The following is an 18,208-nucleotide window of genomic DNA, read 5'->3' as shown; positions in this document are numbered from 1 at the left end:
TAATAAGAAAGTCAGTCCACCAGTGGTAATAAATTAATGCTTTAAAAAAAAAATCTTAACATTCAGTGTTCAGTGAAGGCTGTGTTATTGAGGTTACTTTACACGTGTATAGTTTTATATAGAAGATGATCTTCTTGCCGATAATACTTACCGTATTTGCCGGCGTATAAGACGACTGGACGTATAAGACGACCCCCCAACATTTCCACTCAAAATATAGAGTTTGTTACATTACATTACAGTACTATGGGCCACTATGGGCAGCTATGTCTATCCCAACTGAAGGGCACCCGGTGTATAGGACGACCCCCCCCCCCCACACTTGGAGGCATGTTTTTCAGGGGGGGAAAGTAGTCTTATACACCAGCAAATACTGTAATTCTAGGAAGAAAGCTGGTGTGCTGCTGTTTCACAACTGCCTTCCCTTGTAAGAGGCAGAGAAGCAGATTGATATTTTGATTCATTTCTTTTTTCAGACGCTGATTCGAACTGGCCACTTGGGGGGGGGGGCACAGTGTGCCTGCATGGAGATTTCATGATAAGGCAGGGTGGTGAGTTGAGGCTGAAAAAAATAATTAAGGTTCCACCACCCACTCAATGGTGGTGGAATTCAGCAGCTGGGCGTGAGTAGCACTTCCTGACTATGGATTGCGTTGATCAGCCAGGTTCACGTGCGGCTCACAAACAGCAGACAGCTTCCCCTGGTCACAGAGGCACAGCTTCTACTGCATGGCTGGAGAAATAGTTTATGCTGACCTCAAGACCCCTTCGGGACCTCATGCCTCGAGCCAGCTTTGTCCAGCTCAGCAGCTCAGTAAGTGAGCTTTGGTGTTAGTTTCCAAAGTTTTATCTAGGGTGTAAAAAAAATGTTTGCTATTGTGGTCATGGGGCCAGAAAGCATGCATGGTACCCTCCATCAATATGATGGGTTGCAGGGTGGGTGGGTGTCGGGGGAGGGGGGAGGGTCTCTTTTCCAATCCTATTCTTCAATGACCATGACCAGATCCTTCTATGAAAATATCAAGATGATTGTCTCTCTCTATGGACTGGTTAAGTTCTGGAAACCTCACTTCAAGAAGGACGTAGATAAAATTGAAAGGGTACAGAGGAGAGCGACGAAGATGATCTGGGGCCAAGGGACCAAGCCCTATGAAGATAGGTTGAGGGACTTGGGAATGTTCAGCCTGGAGAAAAGGAGGTTGAGAGGGGACATGATAGCCCTCTTTAAGTATTTGAAAGGTTGTCACTTAGAGGAGGGCAGGATGCTGTTTCCGTTGGCTGCAGAGGAGAGGACACGCAGTAATGGGTTTAAACTACAAGTACAACGATATAGGCTAGATATCAGGAAAAAAAATTTCACAGTCAGAGTAGTTCAGCGGTGGAATAGGCTGCTTAAGGAGGTGGTGGGCTCCCCCTCACTGGCAGTCTTCAAGCAAAGGTTGGAGACATACTTTTCTTGGATGCCTTAGGATGCTTTGGGCTGATCCTGCATTGAGCAGGGGGTTGGACTAGATGGCCTGTAGGGCCCCTTCCAATGCTATGATTCTATGATTCTATGTTTCTATGATTCTATGCTGAATGGCTAGAAATTGTCTTTGTACTTGGGGAAAATGTATTCTGTGCACTTTCAGAAATGGAATGGTAGGACACCAAACTAATATGCTACTTCTGAAGAACAGGAGGAAAGATGCCCGTGTGGATGTGGTGTGTGGTTTGGTGATACAGGCTTAAACATATTTACTGAATGGGGCTTACAGTGTAAGATTGCAATGAGGATTCATACAGTGGGTTTAAATTATAAGCAGAAAGGCTGGATATTAGGGGGGAGATTTTTACAGGTAGAGTAGTTCAGCAGTGGGATCAGGTGCCTAAGGAAGTAGTAAGCTCTGTCCTCATTGAAAACTTTAGGCAGCAGCTGGACGATTACTTATCAAGGATTCCCATGGGTGATCCTGCATTGTGCCGGGAGTTGGATGAGATGGCCTGTCTGGCCCCTTCCAACTCTATGATTCTATGGTACAGGGAGTGACAGACTTCAATATAATCTTTTAACTAAATTAACTAAATTAACTAAAGTTAGCCCTTGGAGCATCATGCATACGTGGCACTGTTTTGAAGGATGAAGGATTTTCTTGATTTTTTAAAAAGGGGAGACAATTCTATGTGGGAACTTCATTCTTTTGTCTGAAAAACAAGCAATATTTCATCATCAAAACTCAGTTTTGAGTCAAGAGATAGAATCATAGAATAATGGAGTTGGAAGGGACCTCCTGGGTCATCTAGCCCCGCAATGATATTGTTACCAGATTCTGATTTCAGCATTATCGGTACAGGTTAGAATAAGTGTCATAAACTAAGGTTCCTTTCCTCTAAAGCAGACCTTACTTGGACCCACTTATAGAACAGAGTTTAAGTTTCTTTAATAACTTTTAGTTTTATGTATTAACTCAATATTTATATGGTGTATATATGCTGTTTAGAGTATATATGCTGTTTACAGCATATATAATAAAACATAGTCACAATCTTAAAAACAGTGAGTTGCAATTGTTAAAATTATTCAAACTATTAGTTTAAAAAATCCTGTAATAAAATATATATTCCTGGCGTGAGTTCACATTTGCTTAGGAGTATGTTCCTTCCTCAGGCATAAGGGAGTGGGAAGATGGTCAAGTGCATGTGACATATGGTATTATAATCTTATCTAACATTTATGTTATTTATTTTAAATTACTGTTGAAAAACTGGGTGCAAAGAACATCCTGTGGAGCAGTGGTTCTCAACATGGGGGTCGGGACCCCTTTGAGGGTCAAACAACCCTTTCACAGGGGTCGTGGCAGGGCAAGTAGCTTGGCCGGGGGGGGGGCGCCATCCACACAACAGCCTTGTGGAGTAGATCGAGACAGAGCGTTTGTCTGTCTCGAGCAGCGGAAAAGAGCAAGATGGGCATGGTGGGACAAGAGGCAGAACTGAACTGAGAAACCCCAGAAAAAAAATAATTTGTATACAGTCATGAACAAGGGATCTTCATGCCATTGGTCAGTTTTGGTTTAATTTCTGTGAAAGAGCCCTTGCGTAATAGAATCATAGAATTATAGAATCATAGAGTTGGAAGGGGCCATACAGGCCATCTAGTCCAACCCCCTGCTCAACGCAGGATCAGCCCTAAGCATCCTAAGGCATCCAAGAAAAGTGTGTATCCAACCTTTGCTCGAAGACTGCCAGTGAGGGGGAGCTCACCACCTCCTTAGGCAGCCTATTCCACTGCTGAATTACTCTGACTGTGAAAAACTTTTTCCTGATATCTAGCCTATATCGTTGTACTTGAAGTTTAAACCCATTACTGCGTGTCCTTTCCTCTGCGCGTCCTGCCCTCCTCCAAGTGACAACCTTTCAAATACTTAAAGAGGGCTATCATGTCCCCTCTCAACCTCCTTTTCTCCAGGCTGAACATTCCCAAGTCCCTCAACCTATCTTCATAGGGCTTGGTCCCTTGGCCCCAGATCATCTTCGTCGCTCTCCTCTGTACCCATTCAATTTTATCTACATCCTTCTTGAAGTGAGGCCTCCAGAACTACACACAGTACTCCAGGTGTGGTCTGACCAGTGCCGTATACAATGGGACTATGACATCTTGTGATTTTGATGTGATGCCCCTGTAATTTTATGGTTTGGGTCACCACAACATGAGGAACTGTATTAGAGGGTTGCAGCATTAGGAAGGTTGTAGAGCAAGCCTTGGCCCCCCAAAGTAATTTCATCACTGCAATATTCTTCAGCATACAGGGGGGGAAAACTAGTCTTGGATTATTCTGTTTCCACAACTTAGCTGTCACTTTTTACAGATGTACCCTGGACTCCCCGCTGGCACCAGATTATGCTTTGGGTCGCATGTGCTGGGATCGTCATCCTGGTGGCCGTTGTGATCATTCTGGGTGAGTAACGGAGGAACTTAGACTTATAAGCACTTGTGCTTTTTGTTCTTATCAGGTTTTCCTCTTGCCTATCGGTATTCTTTTGGGGAGGCCATCCCCTTCTCCACACTCTTACCATGAAATGAAAAACAGGATGTTTCTGCCTTAAAAAAAAAGTGATGGGTAGTTTCTGCTTAAGTCCACCTTCTAAAAAAGCTGGCTTCCTCTCTTCTAAATAGGAAGCAAGGTATGGTATTGCTGGTATTCTACCCTTATTTTTAGTACTAGTTTTCTGTGAAAATGTTAAGCAAAGGAGCGGAAATGCTTTTTGTGGTAGGTGATAGGAAATGTGTGAGGACAGTGGCCGATCTGTTTAAAGGAATTGCTGCTCTTGGTGGACCAGGCATGGAAAAGTTTTAAACATTTGACCACTGAATGGCCAACCCAGTCAAGTGAGAGCCAAATTCTTATACGTGATTCTTTCTCATTGTTTTGTTCTGCAAAGGAGACACTACATATCCATAGAGTTCTTGTCATATGTTGCACCAATTGGACTGTGAATCCAGGATATCACCCATTCATCATCTCCCTCTGTTCAAGCAAAGATCCTAATCTACTCCCATTCATATGGTTTCAGTTATTCACACAGCACAGGAAAGATGTTCCTCCTGAATGGAAAACAAAAGCAATTCTACCATATTGTATGTCCTTTGGAATCTGCCGGAATAAAAATTACATTTGGAACTGAAAACTAAATACTTAGGAATGGATTTCTGCTTCCAATTTCAAAAATCAGTTTAAGGACAGACATTTCTGATTCTGGACTCAGCTTTGATACACCGATTGCACATTGAAATCCTGTACAAATAACCTCCGTAAAAAGTTTACACTGCTAATATTTAAAACTGAATGATGATGAGTAATGGATTTGCAAATTATTTGATGGGACACAAAATTCATTCTTGAAATGCAAAATCTTTTAGCTCTGTTTCATTTAGTGTGAGGAAGAGTGCTTGCACTCGAAAGCTCATGCCCGGGGGGGGCAGTCTTTTGCCGAGGGACATTGCTGCTGCTGCCTGAGCCCCTGCTCCACTTGCTTTCCCGCTGGCACCCCTGACTTCCTGCTGCCCACTGGGGGGCACTACCAGCAGCATCTGTGCAATGCCACTCTGAGGGGGAGCCCCAGCCATGGTGGTCGCTGGAGAGCACCAAAGGTGAGCCGGCGGCAGAGTGGCAGGGCAGCCCCCAAGGCAGCAGCCGGGGAGGAGGACAAGGAGGAGCCACGGCCCGGTACCAACTGATCTACGGACCGGTCCCAGTCTCTGGACCGGCGGTTGGGAACTGCTGTGATAGAGAACCCATTCATTTGCCTTTTTGACAGTCCATGGTATCCAGAAAACTCTCCTCCAACACCACCTTTCAAATGAATCAGCTTTCTTCCTGTAAGTTGTTTTCATTGCTCAGCTTTCACACCCATACATAGTAATGGGGAATACCATTGAATAAATTAACTGGAAGTTGGTCACCATCCCTACCATCCTTCTTAGTTGTGGTTTCCCTTTTGGTTGATGATTGAGCCAATGAATAGAAAACCTTGAACACTTTCAGTTTCTTCATTGCCAACCTTGAAGTTGTGTCATGATGTAATTCTTTCATCACTTTTGTCTACTTGATGTTCAGCCATAATCCTCCTTTGGCACTTTCTGTTTCAGTTTTCATTAGGAATTATTTTCAGGCTTTGTTATTTTCTGGCAGTAATATGTTGTAACTTGCATAGCTCAAATTGTCAATGTTACTTCCAGTTTTCACTCCACCTTCATCTAAATCGTTGTGATAGATTCTTCATATATATTGAAGAGATAGAAACATAAAATACATACTTGTCTGAATCCTTTGCCATTTGGAAACCATTCTATTTCTCCATATTTTTAGCCTAGCAGTAGCCTCTTGTCCAGAATATAAGTTGAGCATCAAAACAATCAGGGGCAGTAGCACATCCATCTGTTTAACCAATCATGGGTTTTCATGATCCACACAGTCAAAAGCTTTGCTGTGATCTCTGAAACACAAGCTGGTTTTCTTCTGAAATTCTCTCACATGCTCCAGTAAAAGGTAAAGGTATCCCCTGTGCAAGCACCGAGTCATGTCTGACCCTTGGGTTGACGCCCTCCAGCGTTTTCATGGCAGACTCAATACGGGGTGGTTTGCCAGTGCCTTCCCCAGTCATTACCGTTTACCCCCCAGCAAGCTGGGTACTCATTTTACCGACCTCAGAAGGATGGAAGGCTGAGTCAACCTTGAGCCGGCTGCGGGGATTGAACTCCCAGCCTCATGGGCAGAGCTTTCAGACAACATTTCTGCTGCCTTACCACTCTGCGCCACAAGAGGCTCTTTACATGCTCCAGTAACCAATGTAAATTTGCAGTGCGACCTCTAGAGCCTCTTCATTTTCTGAAGCCAGCTTGAACATCTGGCATCTCTTGTTCCATATATGGTAACTATCTGTACTGAAAAGCTAAGCTGTAAAACAATGTTAAAACAATATTTAAAAAATTATTACAAATATTTATTAAAGTGCACCAATAATATATTAAAAACAAAGTTAACTGATACATATCTAATTGCACATGAAGAACAGACCAAATACGTTTTGACCCACAGGGGGTCTCCCTCAGATCTGGCAACCCCACCCCCCACCCCCACCCCACTTTCCTCCTGTGTCCAAGGGGACCTGACAACCCTAGAAAGCAGGACATTCGATAGTAAAACAAACTCCAATAGCTGTCTCTAATTAAAAGCCACGCATCACAATGTCTTCACTGATCCAGAAATGACTTTCCATAGTAGGTGTACAAACATGGATGATGCAGCTGTTATGAATAAAAATATTAGATTTAAAGGGCAATCCCCTTTATATTCCCTTTTTAAAGTGTTGCAGCTGCAGAATGAGAAAAGGGAAGCAGGGGCTGGCTCCTGCCCGGTGAAAAGCAATTGTTCCTCAGACAGTTTCCAGTCTCTTCTACGAAGCAGAATCTGCAACCAAAGTGAAGGTAAAATCAATGACCCTTTCGATAAGGAAAAGTGATCAAGTTACTTTCTTCACAAATGTACTATCCCTCTGTGCTACTCTGAGAGATCCTGTAAACACTGCTACTCTGTAAACAGTGTAGCTGTATTTATAAGTGTTCTGGAATGTCAGTGATTTATTCCAGCAGTAGCGCCTTTTTTGTTTTGGTACTGTTCACCGCATTGACTTGTCCTGAAATACCAATTTATGTTTTGTAGGTTCCATGTCAAACCTCTAGAGGGGTCCATTCCATTCCTCTGCACAAGATAGCAAGTGAGCATAGATTCATATACCTTGAATAAAACAATGAATAAACACAAACAGCCTTCTTGTGGCTGTTTGAGAGCATTACTACAACAAACACATCTGCACAACCTTTGTTTTGCCAAGTCTTTTGTCCAGGCCAAAAGCAATTGCCTCACCTAGCAAGTCTTTCCCTCTTCTGCTCCTTCCCAGACAAACATCTAGGTTTACATACGGATTCTGATGGCAGTACTCTAGGTTTGCCAGGACCAGACTGATCACCAGCAGAATGGGATATGAGGGCCACAGTCAGCAACAGAGTAACATCACTTCCACCTTTCCAGGAATCACCCAAAATTCTATCAACATTTTTGGAGCTTAATGAGACAGATGGAAGGTTTGGGAGGCAGAAGTCTATAAATAACAAGTGTCTTCTCTTCATGGTCTGGTTTTCCTCCATCCATGTAGGTATTGGATATCTTAAAGTCTGTTAGTTTAGCACATGTCTTGATTATATCTCCCTGCGGAAAGCCGGAGTTACCAGCTTTCCACAGGGCCTGCAAGATGGAGCTCTTCTGCCAGGCGTACGGTTAAGGCCAGGGCAGAGCCCGGGTTCCATGCAAGAGCCCTAATCCATCGGCCATATAATTTCGACATAAGTACAATTTGACAGGTACCCCCAGATGTCCCTCCAAAAGTGGGACAATCTGGTCACCTTAACCTAAGTGTTGCTCACCATTATGAGATGCTGCACAGTGCTACTTCCTGATCCCGAACCCCAGCCACCAACTGGAGTGTGTCTCAGTCCCAGCAGGCAGGTAATTAGCTAACAAGCAAGGAGAGATTCCAACACTTTGTGCCTAGATATTTTGCTAATTAGCGGCCGTGATTCACCATGGATGCCGTTGATGCAGCAGGGAGCGGGCCAGGGAATTTGCGGGCGAGCATGGGCATGTTGCCCAATGTCAAGCACAGGGGGTGGGTCGTGGCACCACGTGGCTTGACGCCCTCTGTTTGCCCAGGCCTTCCAGCTGGAGCAGTTTCCCTCCTTCCCACCCTGGGGGTCACACTTGGGTGGCTTGGGTTCTGTTAGGGTTTCTCATCACAGCTGGGGTTTAGGCATGGCAGGGGCCTGTTGGCAGGGCTCCAGTTTGTGCACTGGAAGCCCTGGGGTGTGGGGGTCTCCATAATGAGACCAGCAGGGGTGTGAATGCGGCCTACCCTGCTGGGAGGCCACGAGCTCGTAGCCAAGTGACTGAGGGGCACCAAAGTGAGGTGGACGCCTGGTGGGGCCCCGAAGTGGTCACTTCCCAGTGAGGGGGATGGATGGCGAGGGCCTGCTCTCCCGGAAGGGATGAGGCAGGTCACGGGCATCTATGCACCCTCAGGCTGAGCAGCTGGACAGCTGAAGGGTCAGGCCCCCACTCATGCTAAACCAACCCCTTCCCACCGCTGAGTGGAAGAGTTCAGTAAACATCTGTGGCCATGTTTACGCCAAAAAGCGAGTTACGTCTTCATTGTCAAGCTGCTGCCCTGCTAATCAACTAATGGGAGAGTAGTTGGAAACACTAACAGCAGGCGTGTCTTTCCTTCTCCAGGGAATTCCCCTTGCCAGATCTGTCCTGTGCAATGGCACCTCCACCAGGACAAATGTTACTGGGCATCAAAAGATCTCAAATCCTGGACCGAGAGCCAAGGTGACTGCTCAGCAAAGGGGGCTCAGCTGGCGGTGATCCAAGACAGAAAGGAAATGGTAACAGGAACAACCTTGCATTTTCACATACATCCCTTTTGCATACATAGTTTTTGTCCAAACCTTTCTGCCCCATCAAAATCATTGATAATGCATTGGTTTTAGGAAATTATTTAATTTTAATGCATTTTTACAGCGTTATTGTCTGACCTGGGATATCGCAATATCTGTACGTGGCCTTGAAAATATCAAGCTTCTCAAAGTAAATGTTCCGGTGGCAAATGAGGAAACCCTGTGATCAAGAGCCAGATTTGAAAGGAATCCATTTATTCCCTGCCAATGTTTCCAATAACCAAGTTCAGCGGAACCAAGTGGTGGCATTCTGAAATGATTAAATTACAGTACCTCAAAAGAGAGAGTTCTAGTATGTGGGCATGTATGCATGTGGTGTTTTCACTGACACTTTGTTGAATCAAAGGAGTGCAGACTAAGTCCACACAGGAGCATCCTTGCCTTATAAACCCCCCAAACACCTGGCATAATTTGGTGAAAATACAAGTGCTTCACATGAGGAAATAGTCGCACAAGTCTCACTTTGGAAAATTGGAAGTGTGGCAGCTACCTCCATACCAGCAAATACCCTTCTCTCTGGGTATTTCTGCTGCCACCTTCTAACCCTGATACTAATACTCCCAAACACTTTATTTACGATACAGGAGTTCTTAAAAAATATTACAGAGGATGCACAGAGATATTGGATTGGACTCTCTTTGTCTGAAAAGAAATGGAGGTGGATCACAGGTCACCAGCTTGACCAGAACATGTAAGTTTCCATTAAAAAGAAAAAAGATTTCTAAAGAGTAAAACATTAAGTCTCTAGGTTAGGGATGATTTGTGGGCCAGTGCACATGATACAAAGTCTTTGTGTCCACAACAACTTTATATCAGTCTAAGGTGACCAGATTTTAACATTGGTAAAGCGGGACACCGGGGGGGGGGGTTCTTGATTTAAAATCTATATGGTCTATATGGAGCAACAAAATTTTGCATAGATCACATAGACGGCAAAAATAGTATTGTAATATATTTTTTTAATGTCAACATAAGTACAATTTGACAGGTGCCCCCAGATGTCCCTCCAAAAGTGGGACAATCTGGTCACCTTATATTAGTCATACAATGGGAGTTTTGCATCTGCTTTGTAATGGGTCTTACAAGTAAGTTTCTAGTGGAGGAAAGAGTTCCCCAGAAGCAAAAATTGGGCAGAGGAAGGACTGAAAGCCATTCTCCCCGCATTCTGTGGTCATGATGAGAACTGGGGCGACCTGTGTTCATCTGTGAGGCACAGGACTTCCATAGCTCAATACAAAGTTCTTATGATGGCTATGAAGACTCTGTACTGTAGTATCTGAATTGGCCCTAAGTACCATGGAAGCACTTAGATTTGCATCGTTTCCGATTAAATTCTTATTAGAGACAGGGAGATATGAAGGCATGGGGGAGGGAAGTCAAGGGGTAAACAGTTGACCTTTTATTCCCCTCTTCTCGAGGACTTTTTAAAAAATCCCACCAGAAAGATAAAAAGTTTGTGGAGTACTTAAAAAACAACAAACGTCTGTGGAATATTTTCTTCTTACAATCAACTAAAGTTTGTCTGCTTAGAAGTGTGTCATTTGGCTTAGCGTGGCAGTGTCAGAGAATGAGTACTGTTCGTATGCATATACAACTCTCAAATCCAGGATGCATTTCTGCACTCACAAGGAGAGGATCAGCCAGGGCCTTCTTTCCTTGTGTATTTCTGCTTGCTATCTTCTACAGCAGGCTTTCTCAACCAGGGTTTTGGTCCTATCAGTAAAAGACCCGGGGTGGGGCAGGCCTGTTCCCAGGATTATTTTTGTCTTTGAAAAGACTCCTTGGTAGGGTTACAATTTCTCCATTGGGGACTTGGAATCCCCTGGTTTTGCATCTCTTCCCTCCTAGTCCCTCCAAGGCTTTAAGAAACCAGGGGAAATACCCCCAATTACCCCCACCCCAACAGGCTAGCTTTTGCCCAGCTCACTCAATCTTTTTCTCCTTTCTTCTCTGGGGCTGTTGCTGTGTAGCAGTTTTACCTGGTGGAAGAGATACAAAGCCAAGCCTCCCTTCCCTTCATTGGCTGAGTTCTCCATGCCCCCTCCTTTCTCTCACATGTGTGAGAGAAAACAGCGTGCCATCTGTGGCATCTTCAAGATGGATGGGACTACGCAGTTTTATTTCATGTATAAGCTTTTGTGTGCATACAGGAGAGGATTCCTCTCTGTGTGTGTGTGTGTGTGTGTGTGTGTGTGTGAGAGAGAGAGAGAGAGAGAGAGAGAGAGCACCCTTGGGGGCTATACCTGGCTAGGCTTGCCTGTTCCAGGTTAGGAAATTTCTGCAGAGTTGAGTCTGAGGTGGGGGGGGGGGGGGCTTGGGGAGGGATGAGGCCTCAGTTGGATATAGTACCCTGGAGTCCACTGACTTACATGATTCAAAAGCAGCCACCCTATGAAAGCCAGTTAGAGCTTCTGAGTAGGGTCTGGGAGCCCCAGGTTTGAATCTGCATCTTGCGGTGGGAGCGCACGGCATGATTTGGACTGGTTACATAGTTTCAGCCTGATCTACCTCGCAGGGTTGTTGTACAGAGAAAAAGGATGCAAACAGTTTTGGCCACCACTTTGGAGATTAAAATAAAGTAAATAAATAGAGCTGAAGGTGGCAGACAAATACAAGCTAGGCTGGTGAATGGCAGAGAAAGGGGATATGGGGTTGCCAGAAAGAGGGGGAGAGAAGATGGTGTGGGGAAGGGATATAGGTGAAAGTGAGGCACTCCCCCACACACACCCACACACACACTGCCCAAAGTCCTTGAGGATCCCATACACTGCAAGGAGTTGGCCACCCAAATTGGATATATTTCAGTTTTTCCCTTAATTATAACTGAAACAAAGTGGTTACAATATCTCTGGAAATGTTACATGTCTACCTGATGGTTGATACAGAAAGCACCAGGAAGAGAAACTGGGTGCAAAGGCAGAACTGGATAAGAGAGGGGGGCAGCTTCTTATGAGGACAGGCAAGAACTTCCAGAGCCTCAAGCCCTAAAGAGGAATGGTCTCCTTTCTGTTGCAGGTTCCAAGGACTACTGAGCACTGCTGAAGAGGACTCCTGTGGAATAATAAGGGGCAGCACAATCTCTCCTGACATCTGCACTGCTGTCCATGGGTGGATTTGCCAGGAAGATCCCATTTTGATATGATATGGTGATAGATGGAATTATATTAGGTAATGTCATTGTTTGCTAAGAATGTAAAATCCTATGAGAGCACCTCTATTTTCATCAAAATGTCGTCATTTTGAAACACATTCTGTTTACATCTCAGCATCCGAATTTACGCTTCTACGGCAAAACATGAACTTTCTTCTGTGGAGAGAAGTAAATACGTTAAAAAGTACCGGGCTGAGCCCCGAGCCCTGAGGTACCCCCGCTACTCACCTCCCTCCAGGCTGGTGAAACACCATTGACAACAAAGCAGTAGCCAGGGGAGACTAGTAACCAGGGGGGGGGGGACCTGGCAACCCTAGAAATGAACCCAGGATTAGAATAGGAACTAAGATATAAGTTCAGACAAATGAGTCCATGAAGCTCACAGCCTCTCACTTCAGAAGTCAAGCTTCAAGAAGCTGGAGGTGGGGGGAGAGGGGACTAATTTTTATCTAGGAAAAACATTTTGATTTGATCTTTAAAGAGAAATTACTCTATTTGTAAACAAAACAAAGTGAATTGATAATATATATTTTTTGATAATAAGAAGCCATGGATACAGGGTGGCTTGAAGGAAAGTAAGTTTGCAATTCCACATATCAAAAGGTATTATTATGCAGCAAGATTAACTGTGGTTTGGACTGGTTTGGACAAGATTCCAAACCCATTCACTGGTTTGGACAAGATGTTAGGAATGGGAGCAACAGAATATAGAGGAACAAGTGATATTATCTGGGTCCTAAAGGGACTCTTATACAAGCAAGCCTTAATACACTTATGGGATTAACTAGATTCAAAGCCCATCCCTAAGGACGGGCTTTGAAAGGCCCCCCCTTAGTGGGCAGCCCCCCCCCGCAGCGCCACCACCATGGGAGGCTCCCTTTAGGCCCCACAGCTCTCTCACAACAGCGGGAGAGCTATGGGGCCTAAAGGGAGAGCGCAGGGCCCCCCTGCAGCAGCGCCACCATGGGAGGCTTCCTTTGGGCCTGGAAGCTCTCTTGCCATGGCAAGAGAGCTTCTAGGGCCAAAGGGAGCCTGGTGCGGCAGTGGTGGCTGGCTTGGTGGGCGGGAGTGGGTGTGGCCAGTCCGGGTGAAGGCCCAATCGAAACGCGCTTCGCGCGTCCCGATTGGGCCCTCACCCAGACTGGCCGTGCCCACTCTCCGCCCACCAAGGACTTAGCCAAATATGTAGACAGCGAAGCTGTTTACAGATGTAAAGCTCAGCTAGTTTTCTCTATACTTGCCCACAATTCAGAATACAGAATTCACAGCCATAATAATTTCAAGCCATGGATGAAAGGGGTGTATAAGGTTGCAGTTTCAGATAAAAGAACACAGATTCAATACATACATGCATGTATATTTTTGCATATTAAAAGTAGTTGCAAAAAGATACTTTTGTCCCTTAAAAAAATTGAGTGTATTAATACTTATGGCAGCTATCCAAAAAGGAGCTGGCCTTACTGCTCAAAAAGTACAGATTGACTGAGATATTAGATGACTTATAGGTTAAATTACAAAGTAATATTCTTAAGTGACTGAAGAAGCATACAAACACAAAAAAATTTATAGCTAGAATTACCGTTGTTGGTTTTAAAGGTGTCACTGGACTCCAGCTTTGATCTGTCAATTCAGACTTGGCAAATATTGGCATTAGGGATGTAAAGTGTATCATTCAACTTTTGTAAAAAGGTAAAGGTATCCCCTGTGCAAGCACCAGGTCAATACGGGGTGGTTTGCCAGTGCCTTCCCCAGTCATTACCATTTACCCCCCAGCAAGCTGGGTACTCCTTTTACCGACCTCAGAAGGATGGAAGGCTGAGTCAACCTTGAGCCGGCTGCTGGAATTGAACTCCCAGCCTCATGGGCAGACAGCTTCAGACAGCATTTCTGCTGCCTTACCACCCTGCGCCACAAGAGGCTCTTATTCAACTTTTGTAATAAGGGATTAAATTTATATATGATTTATGTAGAATTCATACATAAAATTTAAATAAAATATCATCCTGTTTTATCATATGAATTATTTTCTGGGTACTGTGTCTTTTTTAATGCAGTTCTTGGTGCATTGTTTGGAGCAGGTATTATACAATATACATGTGGGGGTTCAGTTCCCTGGTACAAATTCCTTTCTCCCATGGGCACATCCTTTCTTGAGGAAACAACTGGAGATGTACTGCATCTTCAGTACACAACTGTGGCCGATCCTTGGCATGTTTACCGTAGTTGAATTTGGCGTTACTCAGATGTGGGCACTAGAGAATGTGTTTCCCAGGACGTTAGTCTTTACACTGAGCGGTCATGCCAGCTAGTGGGAAATGATTCTGGTTTCTAGAACAGCTTGCCAAATGTTTTCTTTGCTTCTAGCTGTTTTCTTTAACAGTGTTTTGCAATTCCTAGGGGCCATTCCGCACTGGGATCCTTGTAGCAAATTGTTTGCTGAACGAAAAATCGCCATTTAAAATAGTGGAATTCGTCGTTATGCATACCTGCCTTTGTAGTGGAATCCAGTTGCGTTTCTATCGTTTCCCACAGGCTTCCGGTCTCGGCAAAAATCGCTAGCCAGGAAGCGGTATTGCCAAGCTCGTCCCACCCCTGGCTGTCAAGCAGCCAATGGGCGTCCGTTAGCATGATCCCAAACAGCCCCTTTCCCTTTAAGAAAGTTTTTTTTTTTTAAACACACCCGTTGCAACGAATATGCGTTGCTTTGTTGCAACGGAGAGACCCATCCAGCTGGCAGGTGTGTTTGAGCTGCCGTTTCATCGTTGCCACGCTCCCCCCGAGTGAAAAAAAAAATCCCCCCCCCTCACGGGCGCTATTTTCAGCCGAAAACAGTGTGAAAAATAAAGGGAAAATACATCAGCAAACAGGCTTCTCTGTTGTTTGTGCTTAGTGACTTTAACCAGCTCTGGGGAGGGACTGCAGCCGGGGAAGCCTCATGGGCTAAACGGAGGCTCGCCGATGCGTTGAGTTCTGCTCGCTCGGAGAAAAAAAAAAAGGCGATCGTTTCGCTGGAAGATCAGAGGAGAGAGCCAGGGGGAGGGACTTTGTAGAAACCACAACAATGGTAACGCACAGAACTTTCCCCCTAGTGTTGCAGATTGGTTGCAGGAGTGTAGCGCTTTCCGGAAGGTGAATCCACTTTTTGGGATTTCTCTGAAAGCGCTACAACGAAGCGCTTTTTGCGGATCGGTTTCAGGTGTGTGGCAGATTGTCAACGACGTTGTGCATAACGGCAAATCAGTAGCGTTTTCAATTGGCAACCATTGTGCGATTTTGAAGGAGTGCAGAAAGCCCCCTAGAATAACTTATCGATTCCAAAACTGTCTTGACTTATTTTACATTCAGTAACTTTCTTGGAGTCTTTTGGCCCCAGGCCTTCTGTCTCTCTCGTTCCATCTTCAGCACAAGGGGGGCTCTTAAGATGGGCCATCTCATCTATGGAGCTGGAAATAACATGTTTGTTTGTTTGTTTATTTATAATTGGATTTATATACCGCCGTTTGTCGAAAGGTCTCACGGCGGTTCACAATAAAATATAAAATCAAGTAAAATCACATAAAATCCCATAAATACCCCATTATTACAGTAAAAAGATGGCATTCTATTCTATAACTCTCCTTGATTGTTCAGAGAGAGGTCGGACGTTAATTCTGTAAGAGAGAGAAGGAGAGAAAACCTGGCCGATGGATTAGGGATCTTGCATGGAACCCGGGCTCTGCCCTGGCCTCAACCATACGCCTGGCGGAAGAGCTCCGTCTTACAGGCCCTGCTTCAAATCATGCTGCATTGCTAGCATTCCTCAACCTCCCCTGCTTAAGAAAATAAAACAGTTATTTTATAAAACTTTTTAAACAGCAATTACAATGCAAACTTTTGAAAAAGCAACACAAAACATTCATAAATCACAATAGCAGATCAAAGTCCAGCAAAGGGATTCACTCCAGGGAAAAGTCAAATCAAGAGTTCAGTTCACTAGCAGAATGGCTAGAGAATTCCATCCACTGGTGAGCAGGGCTTCACAAGGAAGCAAAACCCTGGGCGTTCACTTGAGTCAGATGACCCAATAACATCGGCTGTCCCCCCCCCCCCAGAAACCCCCTCCATGTCCTGAAGCAGCCTGACCTCCCTGGGGGCTGTCGTTCTATTTGAGTTGTCGTTCTACTTGAAGCTTCCATTAGTTTATGGTTAATATGTTATTTATGACTTTGTTTGCGTTTAGACTGCTCTGTATTACCCCTGCAATGTTTTCTGTCAACTGCCTTGAGCCGTATGGGAAGGCGGTATAAAAATGTAATAAATAAATACCGTATTTGCCGGTGTATAAGATGACCCCTCAATATTTTCTCTCAAAATACAGTACTATGGGCCACTAGGGGCAACTGTGTCTATCCCAACCGAAGTGCACCCGGCGTATAAGACGACCCCCCCCCCCCCACTTGGAAGCATGTTTTTCAGGGGGGGGAAGTAGTCTTATACGCCAGCAAATATACTGTAAATAAAAGCCCAAAATGTCACAAGGAAGAACAGCAAGTGTCTCGGGGTTCATCCCCTCAACAAAACAGCAAACACAAATTGGATTCCATGCTGTGGGCCGCATATTCTTCCCACCCCTTGGCGAAGTCTTTTGGTGGCCGGGCATCTCTTCCTTCGGCCAGCACACTCATACTGTACATTATGAATACTTCCATAAGTGTGTTCCACAGGAAACAGAGGTTCATCTATCAATTGGTTTGCTACAGATGAAATGTTCTTTGCTTGAGCAGCTGGAGCTGGCAACACCAATGAGGTTCATATACGCACAGCTTCCTCCTCCAAGAACTGTAAACCTGAAGTGTAAGAAAACATCGTTAAGTTTTTGCTAAGGGAGGAGGGGATGAGTTCCACCCTTCCTTAGCTGGTGGAAAGTGCTGTCAAGTTGCAAGTGGCTCATGGTAAGCCCATGGGGTTTTCAGGGCAAGGGGCATTCAGAGGTGGTATGCCAGTTCCTGCCTCTGAGTCGAGACCACGGCCTTCTTTGGTGGTCTCTCTTCTGAATCCTAACTAGAGCCAACCCTTCTTAGCTTCTGAGATCTGACAAGAACTAGGTGGAAAGAGCACCGTTGACTAGTGCTTGCCCAGCTGCACTGGCTCCAGACTGAGGACCAAACTGAGGACAGTTCAAGCTGTTGGTACTTCCCTTCAAGGCCCTAAATCATCTGGGACCTTCATACCTGTGGGACTGCCTTCTCCCTTAAGCCTCCCCAGAGAAATATGTGTTTGAGTACTCAAAATGTACTCAAGATCCCCAGACCAAGAGAAATCAAACTGACCTAAACCAGAGCCAGGGCATTCTCTAGCCTGGTGGAACGCTCTTCCAGGTGAGACCAGGGCCCTGTAGAATCTAAAACAATTCTGCAGGGCCTGTCACACCAGCCCAACCACTGAACACCATCAAAAAGCTGGCTTCCTTACAGATAACAGCATCCATACGCCAAACAACTAATAACACCATAGCGCCTGACTCTCCTTTCCACCCACCAGAAAAAAAGGTGGTAAGCTTCTGGGTTTTTGCTGCAATTTTGGTTTCACTTTAAATGTTTTAATCCTTTCATTGTACTGATTGTGTTGTGACCCAATCTGAACCCTCAGGGAAGGGCGGTATAAAATAAAAGAGCCAGCAACCAGATTCTTGGCCATTATGTCAAAACATACCACATAATGGCTGGCAAGTTCGGGCGCCAGGCCCCAGCCACTGCATGGCCTCCGGTTTCTGTCTCCTCCACCCATCTGCACTCTCCTGAAGGTGGGGGCGGGCTCGGAGGGCAGACAAGTGGCACAGCGAACAGGGCTAGGCTCTGGGCCTCGCCAGCGGCCACTTGCTCTTTGAGGCTGCCCACAGTCTCCTGAGGGCAGAGGCAGCCTTGGAGGACAAGTGATGGCAGTGGCTGGCAAGGCCCAGAGCCGAGCCCTGTTCGCTGCTACCGCTTGTCTTCCGAGGCCGCCTGTGCTCTCTTGAGGGCGCATGCAGC

The 18,208-nt window shown here is 45.3% G+C and overlaps 2 protein-coding genes across 6 annotated transcripts in view; one reads left to right on the top strand and one right to left on the bottom strand.

The window, feature by feature from the left end:
• The first annotated feature begins 659 nt into the window (after window positions 1-659).
• On the top strand, window positions 660-13,273 carry LOC143831507 (killer cell lectin-like receptor subfamily B member 1B allele A). Of its 2 annotated transcripts, XM_077324541.1 has the most exons (6): window positions 660-814; window positions 3,846-3,935; window positions 6,845-6,964; window positions 8,823-8,977; window positions 9,634-9,740; window positions 12,065-13,273. In XM_077324541.1, the coding sequence occupies exons 1-6, from the start codon at window positions 730-732 to the stop codon at window positions 12,189-12,191; spliced, it is 684 nt and encodes a 227-aa protein (XP_077180656.1). In that variant the 5' UTR covers window positions 660-729; the 3' UTR covers window positions 12,192-13,273. The 2 variants fall into 2 exon arrangements, with proteins under 2 accessions (XP_077180656.1, XP_077180657.1); XM_077324542.1 differs by lacking the exon at window positions 6,845-6,964.
• Window positions 13,274-13,536: 263 nt separating this feature from the next.
• Window positions 13,537-18,208, bottom strand: part of LOC143831508 (C-type lectin domain family 2 member B-like) — a 58,200-nt gene continuing 53,528 nt past the window's right edge. For 3 of the 4 annotated variants that reach the window (XM_077324544.1, XM_077324543.1, XM_077324546.1), the window contains one exon: window positions 13,537-15,643. In XM_077324544.1, the coding sequence (XP_077180659.1) occupies window positions 15,496-15,643 (148 nt within the window). In that variant the 3' untranslated portion in view covers window positions 13,537-15,495. The other variant, XM_077324547.1, reaches the window with a different exon arrangement.

This window comes from Paroedura picta, chromosome 3, assembly GCF_049243985.1.
Source record: "Paroedura picta isolate Pp20150507F chromosome 3, Ppicta_v3.0, whole genome shotgun sequence".
NCBI classification, from domain to species: Eukaryota; Metazoa; Chordata; class Lepidosauria; order Squamata; family Gekkonidae; genus Paroedura; species Paroedura picta.
Note: the sequence above shows the minus strand (reverse complement) of the source record. Positions and strands in the feature narration are given on the sequence as shown.

Coding starts and splice junctions, on each gene's coding strand:
- LOC143831507 (XM_077324541.1), top strand. CDS start 730: ATGGCTGGAGAAATAGTTTATGCTGACCTCAAGACCCCTTCGGGACCT. Junction 6,965..8,822: donor AATCTGCAACCAAAGTGAAG/GTAAAATCAATG, acceptor TTCCTTCTCCAG/GGAATTCCCCTTGCCAGATC. Junction 8,978..9,633: donor TCCAAGACAGAAAGGAAATG/GTAACAGGAACA, acceptor TTTACGATACAG/GAGTTCTTAAAAAATATTAC.